Raw genomic sequence first — 25049 nt, 5'->3', positions numbered from 1 at the left:
TTTGATCAAATCCTAGTTACCAAAAAAAGACATTGGAACAGCAGGGTAAATTTTATATTGGCTAGGTGTTACACTATATTAGGGAATTGATAACTTTTTTTTTTTTTTTTTTTGACACAGGGTTTCACTCTGTTGCCCAGGCTGGAGTGCAGTGGCACAATCAGAGCTCACTGCAACTGCTTCCCAGGCTCAGGGAATCCTCCCACCTCAGCACCCAACCGCCGCCCACCCCCCCAAAAAATAGCTGGGACTACAGGCACATGCCACCACGCCTGTCTGATTTTTTTGTATTTTTAGTAGAAACGGGGTTTTGCCATGTAACCCCTGCTGGTCTTGAATTCCTAAGCTTAAGGGATCCCCCTGCCTTGGTCTCCCAATGTGTTGGGATTACAGGCGTGAGCCGCCTCGTCCAGCCAATAACATTTTTAAATGTTGTTATATGGTTTGTAAGAAAACATTCTTATTTTTAGGAGATACGTATAAAAGTATTTAAGAGTGATAAATGATGTCTATACTTTCAAATAGTACAATAAAACAAAAATATACAGGAAGAGAGAGAATGCAGACATGGCAAACTGCTAACAGTTGTTGAATCTAGGTATTGGGTATGTGGACTTTTGCTGTATTTTCAACATTTTTGGCTGCTTGAAATTTTTATTATAAAGTATTTTAAAGGATTAAAATACTTTTTTTTTTTTATTGTGAGACAGGGTCTTGCTCTGGAGTGGAGTGCAGTGGCATGATAGCTCACTACAGCCTCAAACTCCTGGGTTCAAGCAGTCCTCCTACCTCAGACTTCTGAGTTGCTAGGAATACAGGCACATGCCACCACACTGAGGTAGTTTTTTATTTTTTGTAGAGATGGGATTTCGTTATGTTGTCTAGGCTGGTAAAATACTTTTTTTTTTTTTTTTTGAGACGGAGTCTTGCTCTGTCACCCAGGCTGGAGTGCTGTGGCCGGATCTCAGCTCACTGGAAGCTCCGCCTCCCAGGTTTACGCCATTCTCCTGCCTCAGCCTCCCAAGTAGCTGGGACTACTACAGGCGCCTGCCACCTCGCCTGGCTAGTTTTTTGTATTTTTTTAGTAGAGACGGGGTTTCACTGTGTGAGCCAGGATGGTCTCGATCTCCTGACCTTGTGATCCGCCCGTCTCGGCCTCCCAAAGTGCTGGGATTACAGGCTTGAGCCACCGCGCCCGGCCTTTTTTTTTTTTTTTTAATTTGGCAACAGAGTCTTACTCTGTCACCCAGGCTGGAGTGCAGTGGCATGATCTCAGGTCACTGCAACCTCCATCTCCCAGGCTCAACAAATTCTCCTGCCTCAGCCTGCTGAGTAGCTGGGATTGATTACAAGCCTGTGCCACCACGCCTAGCTAATTTTTCTATTTTTAGTAGAGACGGGGTTTCACCACGTTGCCCAGGCTGGTCTCAAAATCCTGACCTCAGGTAATCTGCCCGCTCCACCTCACAAAGTGCTGGGATTATAGGTGTGAGCCACACCACCCAGCCAGTAAAATACAGCTGGTAATATACTTTTTAAAGGAAAGATAGTATCTTAGCAGATTTAATCAATCCTGGAAACATGGTAGATGGTAGTTATTGGATTGAGAAAATTATAATCTTATTAAAGAGTATTTACAGTTTATCTTGAGAAAAGTTTGCCCTTGTCTTCTAGTACAAACAGATTTATGTATTAGTGTAGAAAATGTCTGCTTATGGTGTACGCAGTGGCTCACGCCTGTAATCCTAGCACTTTGGGAGGCCAAGGCAGGTGGATCACCTGAGGTCAGGAGTTTGAGACTAGCCTGGCCAACATGGCAAAACCCGGTCTCTAATAACAATACAAAAATTAGCCGGGCGTGCTGTTGTGCGTCTGTAATCCCACATACTTGGAAGGCTGAGGCAGGAGAATCACTTGAACCTGGGAAGCAGACGCTACAGTGGGCTCTGATTACGCCACTGCACTCCAGCCTCAGCGACAGGGTGAGACTCCGTCTCAGGAAAAAAAAAAGATAATGCCTGATTAGCACTTTGAGAGGCCAAGATGGGCAGACTGCAGGAGCCCAGGAGTTTGAGAACATCCTGGGCAACACGGTAAAACCCTGTTTATACAAAACATAGAAAAATTAGGCGGGCATGGTAGCATTCTCCTGTAGTCCCAGCTACTTGGGAGGTTGAGGTGGAAGAATCAGCTGAACCCAAGGAGGTCGAGGTTGCAGTGAGCTGTGATCATGCCACCGCACTCCAGCTTGGGTGACAGAGTAAGATACTGTCTCAGGAAAAAAAAAAAAAAAAAAAAAAACCCAGAGGCCAGGTGCGGTGGCTCATGCCTGTAATCCCAGCACTTTGGGAGGCCGAGGTGGGCGGATCACCTGAGGTCAAGAGTTCGAGACCAGCCAGACCAACATGGAGAAACCCTGTCTCTGCTAAAAATACAAAATTAGCTGGCGTGGTGGCATATGGCTGTAATCCCAGCTACTGGGGTGGCTGAGGCAGGAGAATCACTTGAACCCGGGAGGCGGAGGTTGCAGTGAGCCAGGATCACACCACTGCACTCCAGCCTAGACAACTTCGTCTCAAAAAAAATAAAAGAAAAACCCCAGAAAAATACCTGATTAAAAAAAAGATAGTAGAAAATTACGTAATACTTTTGAAAATATTCATGTTAATGTACTATTTGTTAAATTTACTTATTTAAGTCTGTAGTTTTTTCTTTTGCATTGTGTAACTTCAATATGATGTGTAAAACATTTATTTCTTTTATGTAGATGACAACCCGTGTTGATGGTCATTCCTGGGCTCTTTCTGCGATAGATGAATTGAAAGTAGATAAAATAATTACACCCTTAAACAAGGATCATATTCCAATAACTGATTCACCAGTTGTTGTACAGCAGCACATGTTACCTCCGAAGAAATTTGTTCTCCTCTCAGCACAGGTATGTACGTATTCTGTTAAGGTAGTGACAAAAATAAGCAATATATAATATTTTTGTCAAGTACTCTGAAGTAGTGGCTTAATGGAATCATATCATTTTCTTTTTTTTTTTTCTTTTTTTTTTTTTTTTTTTTTGAGACGGGATCTCGCTCATCACCCAGGCTGGAGTGCAGTGGTGTGATCTCAGCTCACTGCAACCTCTCTGCCTCCCCGGATCAAGTGATTCTCCTGCCACAGCCTCCTGAGTAGCTGGGATTACAGGCGCACGCCACCACACCTGGCTAATTTTTGTATTTTTAGTAGAGACGGGGTTTCACCATGTTGGCCAGGCTGGTCTCAAACTCCTGATCTCAGGTGGTCCACCTGTCTTGGCATCCCAAAGTTCTGGTATTACAGGCGTGAGCCACTGCACCCAGCCTTCCTGGTTTGTTATTTGACTTTGTTTATTGAGATTTTTCCCAGCACACAAGCTTGTAAGTAATCAAAATTATCAGTTATTTGATATTTTATTTTATTTATTTTATTTTATTTTAGACAGGGTCTTACTCTCACCCTGGCTGGAGTGTGGTGCACAGTCTTGGCTTACTGCAACCTGTGCCTCCCAGGCTCAAGGAATCCTCCCACATCAGCCTCCTGGGTAGCTGGGATTACAGGCTTTTGCCACCACACCCGGTTAATTTTCGTATTTTCTGTAGGGACAGGATCTCACTAAAGCCCAGGCTGGTCTCAAACTCCTGAGCTCAAGCTATCCACCCACCTCATCCTCCCACAGTGCTGAGATTATAGGCGAGAGCTAATCTACCCAGCCATCATTTGAAATATGTCATAGTTGAAAAGCTTCCTCTCACTAAGGTTTATAAAAGAATCCACTCGTAGTTCCTTTTGTTTATTGATTGGTGCAAAAACAATTGAGGTTTTTGCCATTGATTGTAATGGCATTACAACCGAATACTCAATTGCTTTTGTACCAACCTAATACTATGATGCTTTTGTACCAACCTAATTGGTACAAAAAACCTCAATTGCTTTTGTACCAACCTAATACTATGATGGTTTTATTTTATTCTTTTTTTTTTTTTTTTTTTTTTTTTTGAGACGGAGTCTCGCTCTGTCGCCCAGGCTGGAGTGCAGTGGCCGGATCTCAGCTCACTGCAAGCTCCCGCCTCCCAGGTTCACGCCATTCTCCTGCCTCAGCCTTCCGAGTAGCTGGGATTACAGGTGCCCGCCACCTCGCCCGGCTAGTTTTTTGTATTTTTTAGTGGAGACAGGATTTCACCATTTTAGCCAGGATGGTCTCGATCTCCTGAGCTCGTGATCCGCCCGTCTGGGCCTCCCAAAGTGCTGGGATTACAGGCTTGAGCCACCGCGCCCGGCCTATTTTATTCTTTTTTTTTTTTTTTTTTTTTTTTTGAGACGGAGTCTTGCTCTGTAGCCCGGGCTGGAGTGCAGTGGCCGGATCTCAGCTCACTGCAAGCTCCCGCCTCCCAGGTTCACGCCATTCTCCTGCCTCAGCCTCCCGAGTAGCTGGGATTACAGGTGCCCGCCACCTCGCCCGGCTAGTTTTTTGTATTTTTTAGTGGAGACAGGATTTCACCATTTTAGCCAGGATGGTCTCGATCTCCTGAGCTCGTGATCCGCCCGTCTGGGCCTCCCAAAGTGCTGGGATTACAGGCTTGAGCCACCGCGCCCGGCCTATTTTATTCTTTTTTTTTTTTTTTTTTGAGACGGAGTCTTGCTCTGTAGCCCGGGCTGGAGTACAGTGGCCGGATCTCAGCTCACTGCAAGCTCCGCCTCCCGGGTTCACGCCATTCTCCTGCCTCAGCCTCCGGAGTAGCTGGGACTACAGGCGCCCGCCACCTCGCCCGGCTAGTTTTTTGTATTTTTAGTAGAGACGGGGTTTCACGGTGTTAGCCAGGATGGTCTCGATCTCCTGAGCTCGTGATCCGCCCGTCTCGGCCTCCCAAAGTGCTGGGATTACAGGCTTGAGCCACCGCGCCCGGCCTATTTTATTCTTTAAGTCGTTTGATCTATTTGGAATTTACTCTGGTATAAGGTATGACTATGTTTTTAGCTTTTTTTTTTTGTCTAAATTGATACAAATAGTAGCAACCTGATTAATTAATAATCTAATTGTAATTCTCTGGTTTCAGGGGCAGCTTTGCAGGGGCAATTGCATTAAGTTTTCTTCATAGATACATAGATCTACTGGAGGTTGAGTTGAGATGTAGATGATCCTTTTGACCAGTTGTACTTTTTATATCACGTCAGCCAGTCCTCCTGCCTCAGCCCCCTGATGCGCTGGAAATACAAGTGTGGGCCACCATACCCAGCCTACTTTGTATTGTTGAAGGGTTTTTTTTTTGTTTGTTTCATTTATTTTATCAAATAAGGTAGCAGGGTCCGTTGCCATCAGCCAATCTTGGTAAATCTCTTTTTCATGTTCTTTCTTCAAATTTCTTAGGGGAGCCTTATGTTTCATAAACTTAGACCTGTAGATCAACTGAGGCATCTACTTGTGAGTAATGTGGGTGGAGATGGAGAAGAGATTGAAAGATTCTTTAAATTACATCAGGTAATTATATATACTTTTTAAAAATGTGATGCTATTTTAATCAAACAGTGGGAGTCCTAGTTTATGTATATTGGGACTGGAATACTGTAATAAATAGATTTTTTTTTTGAGATTGAGTTTTGCTCTTGTTGTCCAGGCTGGAGTGCCATGGCGCGATCTTGGCTCACCGCAACCTCCGCCTCCCAGGTTCAAGCGATTCTCCTGCCTCAGCCTCCCTAGTAACTGGGATTACAGGCATGTGCCAGCACGCCCGGCTAATTTTGTATTTTTAGTAGAGACGGGGTTTCTCCCTGTTGGTCAGGCTGGTCTTGAACTCCCGACCTCATGTGATCCACCAGCCTTGGCCTCCCAAAGTGCTGGGATTACAGGCATGAGCCACTACGCCCGGCCATAAATAGATGATCTTAACAATATTCCTTTCTTTGCCTCAGTCACTGTATGTGAACTGACATTTGAAAGCAGGATTAATGTAAGTCTTGTAGTGAGCTTTCAGATTTTTATTCTCTGTTGTTGATAATTTTTTCTTTTTTTTGGAGACATAGTCTCACTCTGTCTCCCAGGCTGGTGCAGTGGAGCGATCTCAGCTCACTGCAAGCTCCGCCTCCCAGGTTCACACCATTCTCCTGCCTCAGCCTCCCAAGTAGCTGGGACTACAGGCGCCTGCCATGATTCCTGGCTAATTTTTTGTATTTTTAGTAGAGATGAGTTTTCACTGTGTTAGCCAGGATGATCTCGATTTCCTGACCTCAGGATCCGACTGCCTCGGCCTCCCAAAGTGCTGGGATTACAGGCATGAGCCACCATGCCCAGCCTGTTGTTGATAAATTCTTATTGAAGTCTACTAGTAAGTTTCTTGTTCAGGTTATATGATAAATGCCTTTTCATTAAAAGCACAAGACATTTAGGGACAAGTTCTTTTTTGTTTGTTTGTTTTGGCTTAATGACCTGAGGAAGAAACTTGAGGCAACAGTGTAGAGATCTTAGTATTTCAGAGCCATAACTGGAATTGATATGGTTAAAATTGGGATAGTTCAAAGTTAAGTATACAGACCCTGGATTCAAAGCACCTGTGTTAAAAATCCCAGCTCCACCACTGAGGTAAATTACTTGACTTCTCTGGGCTTCAGTTTCCTTATACATTATAATAGTATGTGTTATGAGGATTAATATATGCTAAACTCTTAAAATAGTACCTGACACATGGTAGGTATTCAAAGTTACCACTTATTGTTATTTTCTAGAAAGTAGAAAGACCACAGGAAGAAAATTGGAGACATAAGGTGGAAACTAACTCAGAATCTAGGTAAAAAGGAAAAGAGAGCATTCTGTAATCCTAGTGCTTTTGATGAACTTAAAATAAAACCAGTAGTGTTTACTTGTCTTTTTAACACTAACTGATTTCATTTAGTCAGCAAGTATTTATTGAACGCCTGCTCTGTGCTAGATACAGACTTTAATATTGCATCTAGCAGTACACAAATCATTTTAAAAGTTTATATTTAATATAAGGCCAATATTCCTCTTTTTACAGGAAGACCAGGCTTGTGCTACTTGCCTTATTCTTGCTTGCTCCACTGCTGCCTGTGACAGAGAAGTATCTGCCTGGGCTACTCGGGCTTTCTTTAGGTATATGAAAGGTTTTTTGTTTATTTGTTTTTTTTTTTTTACTGGGCCACTTTTTAAAATGATCTTATTATCAATGTGATAAATTAAAGCCTTGCCAAACAGTTGAGTGACTATGTAGGCAAATTACCAAAATTCATTTGCAAAAGCTGAAATCTGGAGAGATTATAATGGTAATAGAAGCAACTAAATTAGCATAGTTTATGCATTATTACTTTAACTCTGGATTCTGTTCTGTAACTTCTTGTCTACTTTCTATACTTTGTTCTACCTCAGTTACTGTCTCATCTATCTTTTTTTTTTTTTTTTTTTGAGACGGAGTCTCGCTCTGTCGCCCAGGCTGGAGTGCAGTGGCCGGATCTCAGCTCACTGCCAGCTCCGCCTCCCGGGTTCACGCCATTCTCCGGCCTCAGCCTCCCGAGTAGCTGGGACTACAGGCGCTGCCACCTCGCCCAGCTATTTTTTGTATTTCTTAGTAGAGACGGGGTTTCACCGTGTTAGCCAGGATGGTCTCGATCTCCTGACCTCGTGATCCGCCCATCTCGGCCTCCCAAAGTGCTGGGATTACAGGCTTGAGCCACCGCGCCCGGCCTCATCTATCTTTTTTACTTCCCCAAACACTATGCCAATTCTGCTTAATATGTATCATTAGTATTGAAGGCTTCTGAATTATTTTAAGGAAACTTGGTACCAAAGAGATATTTCTATTTAGAAAATATTTAAGAATTTGAAATGTGATTTTGTTAGAAATGTTTTTTGAAATACTATCTAACCATAACCTAGTGCGAAAATTATAATGCCATTTACTCACAGAGTAAATTCTATGCATTGAATATCTTTTTCTTAGAAGTTATCGGAGTCCCTTATAATTCTTCCTGGTAGCAATTTCAAGTCCATATTTACTGAATAAATATTGTAAGTCTTATGCATATATTTTACTGTCAGCACAATACGTTAAAGTCTGTAATGTTTAAAGCATTTATTTTGAAGCTAAGCAGGAAAAGGAACAATTCCAGTTTTTAAGATGGATAGTTTGTTTTACTGAATAAATTCAACCTCTTGTCATAAAAATAGGTATGGTGGTGAAGCACAGATGAGATTTCCAACCACTCTTCCGCCTCCAAGTAATGTTGGTCCCATCTTGGGGTCTCCTGTCTATTCTAGTGAGTATGAAACATTGAAATGAAATTGTTTCTAATCGTTTGAATCTTAGAACCTTTATAGCAATTTTTGTCAATAAACCTTTTTGTTATGTTTTATTTACTGCTACTGTATAATTGATGAATATATCTGTAGATTCTGATTCTTAAAAGTGATCTATTAATATTGAATCCTTAACATAAGGAAGCAAAATAAGATGTAACCAATCATATTTACGTAACTCATTTGGTGTATATTCAAAGGGAAACAGATGAATGATTTAATAGTAATTAACTCCCACATCAGTGTTTTCCAAGGTGGGAGTTGTTAGAAACTTACTAGGAGATGAGTCCCTAATTCTTGCATATATCATGGACAATGTAAGTCCTTTTTATGCTTATAAGTAGCTTCTGTGGCCAGGCGCAATGGCTCACACCTGTAATCCCAGCACTTTGGGAGGCCGAAGTGGGCGGATCACCTGAGATTGGGAGTTTGAGACCAGCCTGACCAATATGGTGAAACCCTCTCTCTACTAAAAGTACAAAAATTAGCCGGCCTGTGGTGGCGTGAGCCTGTAATCCCAGCTACTCAGGAGGCTCAGACGGGAGGATCACTTGAACCCAGGAGGCAGAGGTTGCAGCAAGCCGAGATAATGGCACTGCACTCCAGCCTGGGACACAGAAAGAGACCCTGCCTCAAAAAAAGAAAAAAGAAATACCTTCTGTATCTAATTTTGATCACATTCAAAAGATTGAGATGTTCTTTTCTAAATCTTTATATTCTTCTTTCCTTTTTTAGGTTCTCCTGTTCCTAGTGGTAGTCCCTATCCAAATCCATCCTTTTTGGGAACACCATCTCAGGGTACCTCTTTTCTTTGTTTTGGATTGCTTCTACTGCTCATTTTGAAGTGCTGACATTATGAGTTATCCTTAATGCTTAGTGTGAAAAAGATGAACTTGCCTTATTCCCTTGAAAATAAATATACGCTCTCCAACCAAGTTTTAGCATTTGGATGTGAATGCCTTTATTTAGGAAGAACTCCTCTTATAATATGCCTGGAAAGCCCATTATTTGGGTTCCAGGATTAAATTGGACCCTAAAATCTGTGTAATTAGTTCTGTTTCACTGTCAGCATTACAAGCAGTTATTGCAAGTTTGTTTCCTTTTCATTCTGCATTGTGAACACTGGCAAGTCTACCTGGGAGTATCCATGCACGTATAAATCTCTCTTCTTATTAAGGAAAACCAAATTAAATGTCTATGTATTTCATTATTTTTGTAAATACCTTTGTGTCTAGATACACAAACTTGGATTATTGAGAATTCTGAATTTTATGGGTTCTGTTTTTAAGATATTTGTTTTTCTTATGTGTGTACAAGGTATACAGCCTCCTGCCATGTCAACTCCAGTGTGTGCTCTGGGAAACCCAGCAACTCAGGCCACAAATATGAGTTGTGTGACTGGACCAGAGATTGTGTATTCTGGAAAACACAATGGTATTTGCATTTACTTTTCTCGGATCATGGGGTAAGTTTGTCACGAAATAATGAACTATTGCTCACCTTGCCCCATCTTGAGTAGTTAATTTTTTTTTTTTTTTTTTTGAGACGGAGTCTTGCTCTGTCGCCCAGGCTGGAGTGCTGTGGCGCAATCTCGGCTCACTGCAAGCTCTGGTTCCCGGGTTCACACCATTCTCCTGCCTCAGCCTCCCAAGAAGCTGAGACTACAAGTGCCCGCCACCACGCCCGGCTAATTTTTTGTATTTTTTAGTAGAGACGGGGTTTCATCATGTTAGCCAGGATGGTCTCGATCCCCTGACCTCATGATCCACCCACCTCGGCCTCCCAAAGTGCTGGGATTACAGGTGTGAGCCTCTGTGCCCAGTCTAGTTAAATATTTTTAACTCTGAATTTGGGATTCATGAGGCGATTCTCCTGCCTCAGCCTCCCGAGTAGCTGGGATTACAGGCGCGCGCCACCATGTCCAGCTGATTTTTTGTATTTTTAGTAGAAACAGGGTTTTACCATGTTAGCCAGGCTGGTTTCGAACACCTGACCTCAAATGATCTGCCCGCATTGGCCTCCCAAAGTGCAGAGATTACAGGCGTGAGCCACTGTGCCCAGCCCAAATATATTTTTTAATTGTGAGGCTCTTAAAGTTCATTTATTCCTATTAAATTTTATTTTTAGCTCACTTTTCGTCAATAAAACTTTTCTATTATTCAGTTTTTATTATCTAACTATACTCATTGCTGTGTTTTATTTCTCTCACTCTCTCATGATCCGTGTTTGTGTGTGTGTAGCGTCAAAATACAGTTGTTCCTCAACACGGGTTAGGGGATGCCAACCACCCTTCCTCAGCCTTCATGTAGTCAGAAATTCATGTACAACTTTCAACTTTCTTAATTACTAATAGCCTACTGTCTAGCAGCCTCACTGATAAGTAATCAATTAACACGTATTTTGTATGTTTTTTGTGTTTTCTTTTTTTAACTTTTGCATGATGTAGGAGTGTGGGGGAGTCTAGTAAAAACCAGAAAACCTCCTAGACAAATTCTAAAACAGACGTGACACTGATATTTTGTGTTATATGTATTATACACTATACTCTTACCATAAAGTAAGCTAGAGAAAAAAATTAAGAAAATCATAAGGAAGATAAAATATATTTACTATTCATTAAGTGGCAATGGATCGTCGTAAAAGTCTTCATCCTTGTCTTCACACTGAGTAGGCTGAGGAGTAGAAAGAGGAAGGGTTGGTTTTGATGTATTGGGGTAGCATAGGTGGGAAAAAATCTGTGTATATGTGGACCCACACAATTCAAGCCCATATTGTTCAAAGGTCAACTGTATGTCTATATACATATTAATGTACAATGTTACAAACTTCCCCATAACTCAGTGACATGTGTCTACAGTTCAACAGGGCAGTTCTGTCTTGCTGGGCTAACTCAAGGATAGGCAATCAGTTGTGAAGTTAAAGAGAGCTCTGCTTATCTTGGCTAGACTCTCACATGTTCAAGGTTATGTTTTCCAGCTGGTCTAGAATGGCCTAAGCTGAAACAGCTTAGTGGTTCTCCACATGGTTTCTCATCCTCCAGCAGGCCAGCCAAGGATTATTTAGTTAGTGGTGGCAGGGTTCCTTGAGAAAGAGTAGACACTTGCAAAACCTTTATCCTAGGCTCAGAACTGGCTTACCACTCACTTTTCCACCTTACTCGACCAGAGAAGTCACAGGGCCAACCCAGATTTAAAAGGTGGGAAATAGACCACTTTTAGGGGAGAGACATCAAAATCATACTGCAAAGGGGATAGATATAGGGAGGGATAAAGAAATGTGGTTGTTCTTGCAATCAGTCTGTCATATTATCTTAGCTATCGTGCCTAATATATATTTCTCTCAGATTTGAGATGTATGATTTCATTCATCTCATTTGCTTAAAAGTATGAAACAGAACAGAGCCCCTTTATACATTTCCTGTTTATAATTTATTATACAGAGCCTTTTGATTTTTCTTAAGTAATATTTCATTATCTGAAAAACTTAGGTACATCAGGTATGAAAATTTTCTAGTATTCCATTCTTCTAGATAGCTTAGTAAAATGTTAAATGAAACCACTGCAAGTTTTAAAAACTGAATAAAGCCATTAAGTTCCTAGAGAGAAAAATTTATTGTAATTCTTTTTATTTATTTACAGCATAATCATTAAAACATTTTTTGTTCCAGAAACATTTGGGATGCAAGCTTAGTTGTGGAGAGAATATTCAAGAGTGGCAACAGAGAGATCACTGCAGTAAGTCTGTATAATATTACTCTGTTATTTTTGTGTAGCCAGTTGATGGTATAAATGGTTAGATTGTTTCGCATTTGTTGATATTACACAAATAAGATGGCAAAGGTTATTCTTTTTTTTTTTTTTTTGAGTCAGGGTCATGCTCTGTCACCCAGGCTGGAGTGCAGTGGCCCAATCTCAGCTTACTGCAACCTCTGCCCTCTGGGGTCAAGTGATCCTCCCACCTCAGCCTCCTGAGTAGCTGGGATTACAGGCGTGCGCCACCATGCCTGGGTAATTTTTGTATTTTTTGTAGAGATAGGATTTCACCATGTTGCCCAGGCCAGTCTCGAACTCCTAGACTCAAGCGAACCACCTGCCTTGCTTCCCAAAATGCTAAGATTATACGCAGGGGGCCCCAGCACCTGGCAGGTTATTCTTTTATGTACATGTTTGTGTTCTTGGACAGAAAACTGCTTACCTTCAGGTTTAAATCTCATCTCTTACATTGATTGTCTGAATATCAGTAAATTACTTAACATTTCAGAGCCTGATACCTCATGGTAAAAGAAGGGGAGTAGTATATCTCCCTCATAAGGTGTCATGAGGGATAATTCCAGAAACTTAATATTGTTCAAAATTTACTATGTAATACTTTGACATATATATGAACAAAAACTCCATGGACCCAGCACTAATTTCCATGAATTGGCATACTTTACAGACTGCTTTTTGCTCTTGTTGCCCAAGCTGGAGTGCAGTGGCGGAGTTTCTCTCTTGTTGCCCAAGCTGGTGTGCAACGGCACAATCTCGGCCCACTGTAATCTCCGCCTTCTGAGTTCAAGCGATTCTCCTGCCTCAGCCTCCCGAGTAGCTGGGATTACAGGCGCGCGCCACCATGTCCAGCTGATTTTTTGTATTTTTAGTAGAAACAGGGTTTTACCATGTTAGCCAGGCTGGTTTCGAACACCTGACCTCAAATGATCTGCCCGCATTGGCCTCCCAAAGTGCAGAGATTACAGGCGTGAGCCACTGTATATTTTTTAATTGTGAGGCTCTTAAAGTTCATGAGTTGGGCACAGAGGCCCGTGCCTGTAACCCCAGTGCTTTGGAAGGCTTGAGCCCAGGAGTTCAGGACCGGCCAGGGCAACATGGCCAGATCCCTTTTCTACAAAACAAAATAAGATTAAAATTAGTCAGATGTAGTGGCATGTGCCAGTAGTTGCAGCTAATTAGGAAGCTGAGACAGGAGGATCACTTGAACTTAGGAGGTCAAGGCTGCAGTAAGATATGATCCGCACCACTACACTCCAAGGCAACAACAAGACCCTCTCTCTCAAAAAAAAGAAAAAAAGTTCAAGTTTCTAAGAATAAGAATGTATTTGCCTAACACAGTATGTGATTCCATTTATATGAAGTTTAAAAACTTGCAAAATTAATCTATGTTGATAGGACTAAGAAAAGTAGTTACCTCAGAGGTGGGATGACTCATGGCTACAAAGGAACATGGGAAACTTTCTTTGGTGTTGGAGATTTTCTGTATTGTGGTCTAGGTAATGACTATACAGAAATATATAAAAGTAATCAAGATATTTTCTTAATATTTGTATTTTACTGTAAATTATGCATCAGTGTTACTGGCAGGAGAGGAAGTATGTAAGCATTATTTGGATCAACAGGTGTGAATTGATGCAAGAAATAACTTTATAATTTATAGAGATAGTCATTTCAAAATTAAAATTGTTTATATTATAGCTATACAGAGGGTGTGTTTTTAAACTTTTGAAAATTCTTTCATTTTTACAGATTGAAAGTAGTGTTCCCTGCCAACTGCTAGAGTCAGTGCTACAAGAACTAAAGGGTTTACAGGAATTTCTAGACAGAAATTCCCAGTTTGCAGGAGGACCATTAGGAAATCCAAAGTAAGAATATATAAGGTTTATTAATTCATCTTTTTCTTTTCGTTGTATTTTTTGTTGAGATAATTTGCATACTATAAAGTTGGTCCTTTTAAAGTGTCCAGTTTAGTATTTTTAGTGTATCTATAAGGTTATGCAGCCATCACCACTGTCTAATTCCAGAACATTTTCATCACACCAAGAAGAAACTGTGCCCATGACCAGCCATTATTATTCATGGACCTTCCCCCAGTCCCTGGCAACCACTAATCTTTCTGTCTCCACAGATCTGCCTTTTCTGAATATTTATATAAATTGGAATATTTATATAAATATTTATATAAATGGAATATTTATAGCATACAATGTAATATATAAATATTTATATGAATATACTTATGTAAATGGAATATTTCTATAAATTTTATATTTACATAAATGGAATATTTATACAAATGTTATATTTATATAAATGGAATATTTATACAAATGTTATTTTTAAAATGGAATGTTTCTATATTTTTTTAATGGAATATTTCTATATTTATAAAAATGGAATATTTGTAGAAATATTTATATAAATGGAATATTTATAGAAACATTTCTATAAATGGAAGTATGCAACAGATAACCTTTGGTGTCTATTTCTTTCCCTAAGCATGTTTTCCGGGTTTGACTGTTGTAGCATGTATTACTACTTTGTCTCATTTCTCAGTGTATCAGTTGATAGATATTTGTGTTATTTCACCTTTTTGGCTAATAAGAGTGCTGATATGAGCATTCCTGTACAAGTTTTTGTGTGGACATGTGTTTACATGGACTCTTGCTCTGTCGCCTAGGCTGGAGTACAAAGGCTTCATCTTGGCTCACTGCAACCTCCACCTCCCAGCTTGAAGCAATTCTCCTGCCTCAGCCTCCAAGTAGCTTAGATTACAGATGTGCATCACTATGCCGGGCTAGTTCTTCTTTGTATTTTTAGCAGAGACAAGGTTTCACCATGTTGACCAGGCTGGTCTCGAACTCCTGACCTTGTGATCCACTGGCCTCAGCCTCCCAAAGTGTTGGGATTACAGGTGTGAGCCACAGCGTGTAACCAAGAATGGACATTTGGAGTTTTTTTGAGACAGCGTATCACTCTTGTCGCCCAGGCTGGAGTGCTGTGGTGCAACCTCGGCTCACTGCAGCCTCCCCTTCCTGGGTTCAAGTGATTCTCCTGCCTCAGTCTCCTGAGTAACTGGGATTATAGGCGCCTGCCACCATGCCCAGCTAATTTTTGTATTTTTAGTAGAGATGGAGTTTCACTGTGTTGGCCAGGCTGGTCTGTTTTTTTTTTTTTTTTTATTTGAGACGGAGCCTCGCTCTGTGGCCCGGGCTGGAGTGCAGTGGCCGGATCTCAGCTCACTGCAAGCTCCGCCTCCCGGGTTTACGCCATTCTGCCTCAGCCTCCCGAGTAGCTGGGACTACAGGCGCCCACCACCTCGCCCGGCTAGTTTTTTGCATTTTTTAGTAGAGACGGGGTTTCACCGTGTCAGCCAGGATGGTCTAGATTTCCTGACCTCGTGATCCGCCCGTCTCGGCCTCCCAAAGTGCTGGGATTACAGGCTTGAGCCACCGCGCCCAGCCTAGGCTGGTCTTAAACTCCTGACCTCAGGTAATCCACCATGCCCAGCAAGAATGGATTTTTTCTTGTCTTGTCTTTTCCTTTTTTTTTTTTTTTTTTGAGATGGAGTCTCGCTATGTCACCCAGCCTGGAGTGCAGTGGTGTGGTCTCGACTTACTGTAAGCTCCGCCTCCCGGGTTCACGCCATTCTCTTGCCTTAGCCTCCTGAGTAGCTGGGACTACAGGCGCCTGCCACCACATCTGGCACATTTTTTGTATTTTTAGTAGAGACGGGGTTTCACCATGTTAGCCAGGATGGGCTCCATCTCCTGACCTCGTGATCTGCCCACCTCGGCCTCCCAAAGTGCTGGGATTACAGGCGTGAGCCACCATGCGTGGCCAAGAATGGATATTTTTAAGCCTCTAAAATAATACGGACTTTTTGTTGAAAAAATAATAATCACATTGCATTCGGGGAGTCACATCACTCCTTACAATTGTTAACGGGTTATTAGAGTATAATCTTTTTAAAGCATATATAGACTGGGCAGAGTGGCTCACATCTATAATCCCAACACTTTGGAAAGCCAAGGCAGGAGGATTGCTTGAAGCCGGGAGTGTGAGACCAGCCTGGGCAATATAGGTGACCTTGTCACTACAAAAACATATAAATAGGCCGGGTGCAGTGGCTCATGTCTGTAATCCCAGCACTTTGGGAGGCTGAGGCGGGCGGATCATCTGAGGTCAGAAGTTCGAGACCAGCCTGACCAACATGAAGAAACCCCATCTCTGCTAAAATACAAAACTAGCCGGGCGTGGTGACACATGCTTGTAATTCCTGCTAGGAGGGAGGCTGAGGCAGGAGAATTTCGCTTAAACCTGGGAGGCGGAGGTTGCGATGAGCCGAGATAGTGCCATTGCACTCCAACCTGTGCAACAAGAGCGAAACTCTGTCTCAAAAAGAAAAAACAAAAACAGGCCGGGCGCGGTGGCTCAAGCCTGTAATCCCAGCACTTTGGGAGGCCGAGGCGGGTGGATCACGAGGTCAGGAGATCGAGACTATCCTGGCTAACATGGTGAAACCCCGTCTCTACTAAAAATACAAAAAAAACTAGCCGGGCATGGTGGCGGGCGCCTGTAGTCTCAGCTACTTGGGAGGCTGAGGCGGGAGAATGGCGTGAACCTGGGAGTTGGAGCTTGCAGTGAGCCCAGATCACGCCACTGCACTCCAGCCTGGGAGACACAGCGAGACTCCGTCTCAAAAAAAAAAAAAAAAAAGAAAAAAGAAAAAACAAATAATAAAGCATACATAAATATACACTTCTTTAAAAGCAAAAATAGTCTAAGTACACTTTTATGTAACATTGTTCATACTGTGTGTGTGTGTGTGTGTGTGTGTGTGTATATATATATATATATATATATATGGTTGGTTTTTTTTTTTTTTTTGGTTCCCCCCCCCCCGCCGAGACAGAGTCTTGCTCTATCGCCCAGGCCGGAGTGCAGTGGTGCGATCTCAGCTCACTGCAGCCTCCGCCTCCCAGGTTTAAGCAATTCTCCTGCCTCAGCCTTCCGAGTAGCTGGGATTACACGCGTGTACCACCATGCCTGGCTAATTTTTATATTTTTAGTAGAGATGGGGTTTCACCATGTTGGCCAGGATGGTCTCCATCTCTTGACCTCATGATCCGCCTGCTTCAGGCTCCCAAAGTGCCTCCCAAAGTGCTGGGATTACAGGGGTGAGCCACCACACCCGGCCTGTCTTTATCTTTTAAGTAGGAGAACTTACCTCCTTCCCATTTTATTGGGATTAGTTAAATGTGGTTTATTGTTTTGGTTTGGTTTTTTTGGAGACAGTCTTGCTCTGTCGCCCAGGCTGCAGTGTAGTGGTGCAATCTCAGCTCACTGCAACATCCACCTCCCTGACTCAAGCGATTCTCCTGCCTCAGCCTTCCAAGTAGCTCAGATTACAGCCCCACACCACTATGCCTGGCTAATTTTTGTATTTGTAGTAGAGACAGGGTTTTGCCATGTTGGCCAGGCTGATCTTGAACTCTTGACCTCAGATAATCCACCTGCTTCAGCTTCCCAGAGTGCTGGTATTACAGGTGTGAGCCACTGCGTCTGACCTAGTTAAATGTTTGATTTTTTTCTCTCCATCCTGAATTTGTGCTTTTTGTTTATTTTCTTCCCTTTGCCATTTCCTTATTGTATTGGATTGATCAGGCTTCTCTCTACTTAAACACCAATTAAGAAGTTCTATATATGATACTTCTTCCTCTATTAGTTTTAAATTCTAACAGACATACATCTCAGTCACCATTAATAATTTAACAAAATCTATTATTTCCTTTCCTTGCCTTCTGCCATAGCTCTCCCTCCAAATTATCTGGAATTTTACTTGTCAGATGTTTTTAGTTTGTTTGGGTTTTTTTCCAACATTGTGGTCTTTTGTTAATTGAATTTTACCATTACATCTACAATTATATGTAAATTTTCTAATCTACTTCTGATTTCTCTTAATTACTCATTTCTCTTTAGTTTTTAGCAGGATGTTTTTGAATTTTGATGTTTCTTGAATTTTCACATATGCAATTCTGTCATCTGCAGATAGAGATAGTTTCATCTTTTCCATCTTTTCTTTTCTAGCTCTACTTGCTTTCTCCTGTCTGCACAAGGTAATCTCTCTCTGTCTCTCTTTTTTTTGAGACGAGACGGAGTTTCACTCTTATTGCCCAGGCTGGACTGCGATGGTGTGATCCTCGGCTCGCTGCAACCTCCGCCTCCTGGGTTCAAGCAATTCTCCTGCCTCCGCCTCCCGAGTAGCTGGGATTACAGACATGAGCCACCACGCCCAGCTAATTTTGTATTTTTAGTAGAGACGGGGTTTCTCCATGTTGGTCAGGCTGATCTCAATCTCCCAACCTCAGGTTATCCACCCGCCTCGGCCTCCCCAAGTGCTGGGATTACAAGCGTGTGCCACTGTGCCCAGCCACTAATCTCTCTCTGTTTTTTTTTTCTTTTTCAGGCAATCTTGCTCTGTCACTGAGGCTGGAGTGCAGTGGTGTGATCATTGTTCCCTGCAACTTCAAACTCAGCCACCTGAGTAGTTGGGGCTACAGGCATGTGCTGCCACAACTGGCTGATTTTTTCTTATTTTTCTCAGAGATAGGGTCTCACTGTGTTGCTCAGGCTGGTCTCAAACTCTTGGCCTCAAGTGATGCTCCCTCCTTAGCCTCCCAAAGTGCTGGGATTACAGGCATGACCCACTGCATCCTCCCTTACTGAGGTGTTTTTTGGTTTTGTTTTTTGACATGGGTCTCACTCTGTTGCCCAGGCTGGAGTGCAGTGGCACGATCATGGCTCACCACAACTTTGACCTCCCAGCTTCAAGTGATCCTCCCACCTCAGCCTCCTGAGTAGCTGGGACTACAGGCACATGCCACCATGCTCAGCTAATTTTTTTATTTCATATTTTGTAGAGACAAGGTCTGACTGTATTGCCCATGTTGATCTTGCACTCCTGGGCTTAGGCGATCCTCCTGTCTTGGCCTCAAAAAATGCTGGGATTATAGGCATGAGCCATCTGCACTCAGCCCTTATTGAATATGTTTAGTATATTCATATATTTAACATATTGAATATGCTTAACATATTCAGTAAGTGAGTTTGTCAAATGTATTTACTGCATTTTACAGAGATGATCACATCATTTTCCCTCTTTAACAATAGAATTATATCAATAATTAATCAATTATATGTCCTAATTTCGACCAGTCCCTGGATTTCTGTAACATTAGTTTCATTGAGTATGGAAATTTTTTAAACAGATTTTTGAGATCTACTTTACATACCACTAAATTTACTCATTTTGAATATTCAGTTTGGTGACTTTTAGTAAATTCATAGAATTGTGCAACCATTACCACAGTCCAATTTTAGCACACTTCCATTATCTAGGAGACATACCTCATGTCAATTAGCAGTCACTTTCCATTCCCACTTCTTAGTCCCACACACTTACTGATCTGTTCTATTTCTGTAGATGTGCCTATTCTTGACATGTCATATAAACAGAATCATACTGTGTGGTCTTGGAGTCTGGCTTCTTTCGCTTAGTGTGTTTTTGGGGCTCATGTTTGAGATTTATGTTGTAGTATGTATTCATGTTTTGTTCGTTTTTATTGCCCAGTTAATGTGGAATTTTAAGATCATAGACCATTTCTCAGATCTTCGTATACATTTTGCACCATTTTCTTGCCAAAGTTTAGTGTTGTAGATGAAAAAGTACATTACCTGTATGATTTTCTTTCCTTTGTAAGTGACTTAGTGTTGACTTTGAAATTTTTTTGTGCTTTTTTCTTTTTATTACCAAAATTCAAAAATCACAACATGATGTCTTTAGGTATATCTTCTTTACAGCTCTGAGTGAGCCTTTAGAATGAACGTCTTGGCTTTAATCAGTTTTTTTTCTCCTGTTTTTTATGTATCGTGGTACACATTGAGTATCCCTTATCTGAACTGTTTGGAACCAGAAGTGTTTTGGCTTTCACGGTTTTTTGAATTTTTAAGTATTTGCATTATACTTAGGTTGAGCATCCCTATTCCGAAAATGTGAAATCCAGAATGCTCCAATGAGCATTTCCTTTGAGCATCATGCTGATGTGCAAAACGTTTTAGATTTGGGGGTATTTCAGATGTTAGATTTTTTTTATTAGGGATACTCAATCTATATTTCTTCTGTCCCATTCTCTTTGGAGAATCATATTACTCTCTTGTATCTAGCTTGTTTCTTCTCTTCCGTAATTTCCTTCCTTTCTCTCCTTTACCCCCTCTTTTTGCTTGATCTTTTTTTCCTACAGATTAGGAAAATTTATAGCTGATGTTCTCAGTCATTTAATTGATTTAATCTCAGTCATTTTAAGTAGCATCTGTTTAGTCTGTCTCATAAATTTTTTTGGCCATCAAATTTTTAATTCCAAGAATTCTTTCTTATTTGTCAATTTTTTTTTTTTTTTTTTTTTGGCAACCAGCCCTTCTAGTGATGGTTGCCCTACCTTATGAATTATTTTTTAAAATTATACATATTAAATGTTTGAATTGTACTGTGTAAGTATGTGTTATATCTCAATAAAGCTGTTATAAACACACACATTCTGCAATTTCTGTTTCAGTACTACTGCTAAAGTGCATCAGAGGCTGATAGGATTCATGCGTCCTGAAAACGGAAATCCCCAGCAAATGCAACAGGAGCTTCAGAGGAAGTTTCATGGTAAATTACTGCTTCTCATCAGTTAAGCGTACATGACCTCAGTAAAATTTTATTACTTGAATAGAAAACAGTGGACTTTTCTTGGTAAAATGTACTTTGTACACAAATATTTGTAATTAAAATGTCAGTGTAATTGGGTCTGGGGTGGTGGCTCACACCTGTAATACCACCACTTTGGAAGGCTGAGTTGGGAGAATCACCTGTTCCTGGGCGCAGAGGTTTCAGTGAGCTGAGATCATGCCATTGCACTCCAGCCTGGGTGACAGAGTGAGACCCCGCCTCAAAAATAAAAATAAAAAAAGTGTGATTGAGAAAGTAGGATAATATGGATATTGTATATTTCCCTCTTTTAGCATATACATTTTTGTTCCTTCCTGCACCAGAAAACATGATACACATCTATTTCATTACGATTTTTTTTTATTGTGGTGAAATATGTATATACCATAAAATTTACCATTGTTACTTTTTATTTATTTATGTTTTTGAGGTAGAATTTCACTCTTGCTTCCCAGGCTGGAGTGCAATGGCGCGATCTTGGCTCACTGCAACCTCCGCTTCCAGGTTCAAGCAATTCTTCTGCCTCAGCCTCCCGAGTAGCTGGGATTAGAGGCATGTGCCACCACACTGGGCTAATTTTGTATTTTCAGTAGGGATGGGGTTTCTCCATGTGGGTCAGGCTGGTCTCAAACTTCCAACCTCTGGTGATCCACGCACCTTGGCCTCCCAAAGTGCTAGGATTACAGATGTGAGCCACTGCACCCGGCCCCACTTTTACTTTTTTTTTTTTTTTTTGAGACAGAGTCTCACTCTGTCGCCCAGGTTGGAGTGCAGTGGCGCAATCTTGGCTTAGTGCAAGCTCCGCCTCCCAGGTTCACTCCATTCTCCTGCCTCAGCCTTCTGAGTAGCTGGGACTACAGGTGCCTACCACCACGCTCAGCTAATTTTTTTTTTTTTTTTTTGTATTTTTTAGTAGAGACGGGGTTTCACCGTGTTAAGCAGGATGATCTCAATCTCCTGACCTCGTGATCCGCCCGCCTCAGCCTCCCAAAGTGCTGGGATTACAGGCATAAGCCACTGCGCCTGTCCTGTTTTTACTATTTTTAAGTGTACAGTTCAGTGGCATTCAGGATATTGATTTTATGTCCCCATTACCAATATCCATCTCCAGAACTTTTGTCATCTTCCCCAAAATGTCACTCTGGGCTGGGCACGGTGGCTCTCGCCTGTAATCCCAGCACTTTGGGAGGCCACGGCAGGTGGATCACCAGAGGTCCGGAGTTCAAGACCAGCCTGGCCAACATGGTGAAACCCCGTCACTATCAAAAATACAAAAATCAGCCAGGCGTGTTGGCAGGCTCCTGTAATCTCAGCTACTCTGGAGGCTGAGGCAGGAGAATCGCTTGAACCCAGCAGGTGGAGGTTGCAATGAGCTGAATTTGTGCCATTGCACTCTGGCCTGGGCAACAAGAACAAGACTCTGTCTTAGAAAACAAAATAAAAAACACCAAAAGTCACTCTGTCCCCATGAAATAATAACCCCCCATTTTTTTCCCCTATCCCAGTTCTCTGGCAACCACCAATCTACTTTCTGTCTCTGAATTTTACCACTCTGGGTACCCTATTAGAATGAAACCAAGCTTTTCATTTTGTGACAGGCTTATGTCACTTAGCTTACTGTCCTCAAGGTTCATCCATGTTGTAACATGTGTCAGAACTTCCTTCCTTTTTAAGATTGAGTAATTTCTATTGTGTGTATGTGCATATGTGCACACATACTACACTTCCTTTATCCATTCATTTGTTCATGGATGCTGAGTTACTTCCGTTTTTTGGCTATTGTGAACAATGCTGCCATTAACATGGGTGAACAAATAGGAATTAAAGTCTCTGCTTTCAGTTCTTTTGGGTATATACCCAGAAGTGGAATTGCTATATCGTATAGTAATTCTATTACTAATTTTTTGATGAACCGCCATACTGTTTCATAGCAGCTACTGCATTTTATGTTTATGTTTATCTTTATTTCTTTTTGATACGGAGTTTCACTCTTGTCGCCCAGGCTGGAGTGCATTGGTGCAATCTTGGCTCACTGCAGCCTCCACCTCCCAGGTTCAAGCAATTCTGCCTCAGCCTCCCGAGTAGCTGCGGTTACAGGCTACCACATCCAGCTAATTTTTGTATTTTTAGTATAGAGAGGGTTTCACCATGTTGGCCAGGGTGGTCTTGAACTCCTGACCTCAGGTGATCCACCCACCTCGGCCTCCCAAAGTGCTAGGATTACAGGTGTGAGCCACTGCGCCTGGCCAGCTACAGCATTTTATACTTCTAGTAGCAATGCACAAAGGTCCCAATTTCTTCACATCTTTGCCAACATTTGTCATTTTTCTGTCCTTTTATATATAGCCATCCTAATGAACATGGAATGGCATCTCATTGGGATTTCGATTTGCGTTTCCCTAATGATTAGTAATATGCCTTTTTATAGAGCTAAAAATATGAGTCAAATATTTCGTTGTGCTTTTTTTTTTTTTTTTTTTTTTTGGAGACGGAGTCTCGCTCTGTCGCCCAGGCTGGAGTGCAGTGGCCGGATCTCAGCTCACTGCAAGCTCCGCCTCCCAGGTTCACGCCATTCTCCTGCCTCAGCCTCCCGAGTAGCTGGGACTACAGGCGCCCGCCACCTCGCCCGGCTAGTTTTTTGTAGTTTTAGTAGAGACGGGGTTTCACTGTGTTCACCAGGATGGTCTCGATCTCCTGACCTCGTGATCCACCCATCTCGGCCTCCCAAAGTGCTGGGATTACAGGCTTGAGCCACCGCGCCCGGCTTCGTTGTGCTTTTTATCAATTATAACTAGTAACAAGGAAAGAATAAGGCAACTGAAAAGTTCTTATAATCTTCAGTTATTCCAGATACAAGTTAGAAGAATAATAAGTTATTGCATGAACTTTTTGTGCCATTTAATTTTTTTTAAGTTCTTTTGCCTTCCATTGTTAGGGTTAGCGTTACTTTTTCTGGCCATGATAGAACTTTCTGGTTTGTTTGTTTGTTTTGAGACGGAGTCTCGCTTCTTCACCGAGGCTGAAGTGCAGTGGCGCAATCTTGGCTCACCGCAACCTCTGCTTCCCAGGTTCAAGCGATTCTCCTGCCTCAGCCTCTCAAGTAGCTGGGATCACGGGCGTGTGCCACCATGCCTATCTAGATTTTGTGTTTTTAGTAGAGACGGGGTTTTGCCACTTTGGCCAGGCCAGTCTTGAACTCATGACCTCAGGTTATCCGCCCAACTCGGCCTCCCAAAATGCTGCGATTACTTGCGTGAGCCACCACGCCTGGCCAATAGAACTTTCTCAACACTCAACCATTTACTTTTGTGCCAAGCTACTTTCTTCCCTACTCAGGACCCTAGGTTTCTATTCATCATTTTGTAAATTCTTTTTTACTGTCTTTTAAATTTTTTCTCTCTCTTTTCTTTTTTTTGAGATGGAGTCTCACTCTGTCGCCCAGGCTCCGCCTCCCAGGTTCACGCCATTCTCCTGCCTCAGCCTCCCAAGTAGCTGGGACTACAGGCGCCTGCCACCACACCCAGCTAATTTTTTGTATTTTTAGTAGAGACAGGGTTTTACTCTTTTAGCCAGGATGGTCTTGATCCACTGACCTTGTGATCCGCCCACCTTGGCCTCCCAAAGTGCTGGGATTACAGGCGTGAGCCACTGTGCCCAGCCTTAAATTTTTTCTCTTTTTTAAAAAATGTTGACATTGTTTGCCTCTCCTCCAATTTTGTTTCTGTTCTGTTCTGTTTTGTTTTGTTTCGAGACAGAGTCTTGCTCTATTGCCCAGGCTGGAGTACAATGGTGCCATCTTGGCTCACTGCAACCTCCACCTCCTGCGTTCAAGCAATAATCGTGGCTCAGCCACCTGAGTAAGTGGGATTACAGGCATATGCCACCACGCCTGGCTAATTTTTGGATTTTTAGTAGAGGTGGGGTTCTGCCATGTTGGCCAAGCTGGTCTCAAACTCATGGCCTCAAGTGATCCGCCCACCTCGGCTTTACAAAGTGCTGGGATTACCAGCCATGAGCCACTGTGCCCAGCCACCATTTTGCACATTTTTTTCCTGAGCGGCTAATACATTACTAAACATTGGTGAGGATTTGTACAAATAGGAGCATTTTAATTGCTGGCAGTTTATACTGAAACAACTGCTTTGGAGAGCAATTTGATCATATCTGGTAA

At 42.0% G+C, this 25049-nt stretch overlaps 2 protein-coding genes and 1 non-coding gene across 4 annotated transcripts in view; 1 reads left to right on the top strand and 2 right to left on the bottom strand.

Moving 5' to 3' along the window:
* The window catches only part of WDR70 (WD repeat domain 70), a 422645-nt gene extending 419497 nt beyond the window's left edge, over nt 1-3148 (bottom strand). Inside the window, exon 1 of the mRNA XM_050794508.1 lies at nt 3144-3148. The gene's annotated coding sequence lies outside the window, so the exon portion shown is untranslated. The remainder of the gene's footprint in view (nt 1-3143) is intronic.
* Nucleotides 1-25049, top strand: part of NUP155 (nucleoporin 155) — a 78919-nt gene that overhangs the window by 31491 nt on the left and 22379 nt on the right. For both annotated transcript variants that reach the window (XM_050794502.1, XM_050794503.1), the window contains exons 13-21: nt 2768-2938; nt 5399-5509; nt 7041-7135; nt 8207-8295; nt 9071-9133; nt 9653-9800; nt 12003-12069; nt 13855-13970; nt 20721-20818. In XM_050794502.1, coding sequence (XP_050650459.1) covers nt 2768-2938; nt 5399-5509; nt 7041-7135; nt 8207-8295; nt 9071-9133; nt 9653-9800; nt 12003-12069; nt 13855-13970; nt 20721-20818 — 958 coding nt within the window. The remainder of the gene's footprint in view (nt 1-2767; nt 2939-5398; nt 5510-7040; nt 7136-8206; nt 8296-9070; nt 9134-9652; nt 9801-12002; nt 12070-13854; nt 13971-20720; nt 20819-25049) is intronic.
* LOC126957755 (U7 small nuclear RNA) lies at nt 10788-10848 on the bottom strand. Its single transcript, XR_007726925.1, has one exon. It is a non-coding gene; the product is annotated as a U7 small nuclear RNA (small nuclear RNA).

Source organism: Macaca thibetana, chromosome 6, assembly GCF_024542745.1.
Source record: "Macaca thibetana thibetana isolate TM-01 chromosome 6, ASM2454274v1, whole genome shotgun sequence".
NCBI classification, from domain to species: Eukaryota; Metazoa; Chordata; class Mammalia; order Primates; family Cercopithecidae; genus Macaca; species Macaca thibetana.
This window is presented reverse-complemented; position numbering and strand designations above follow the sequence as displayed.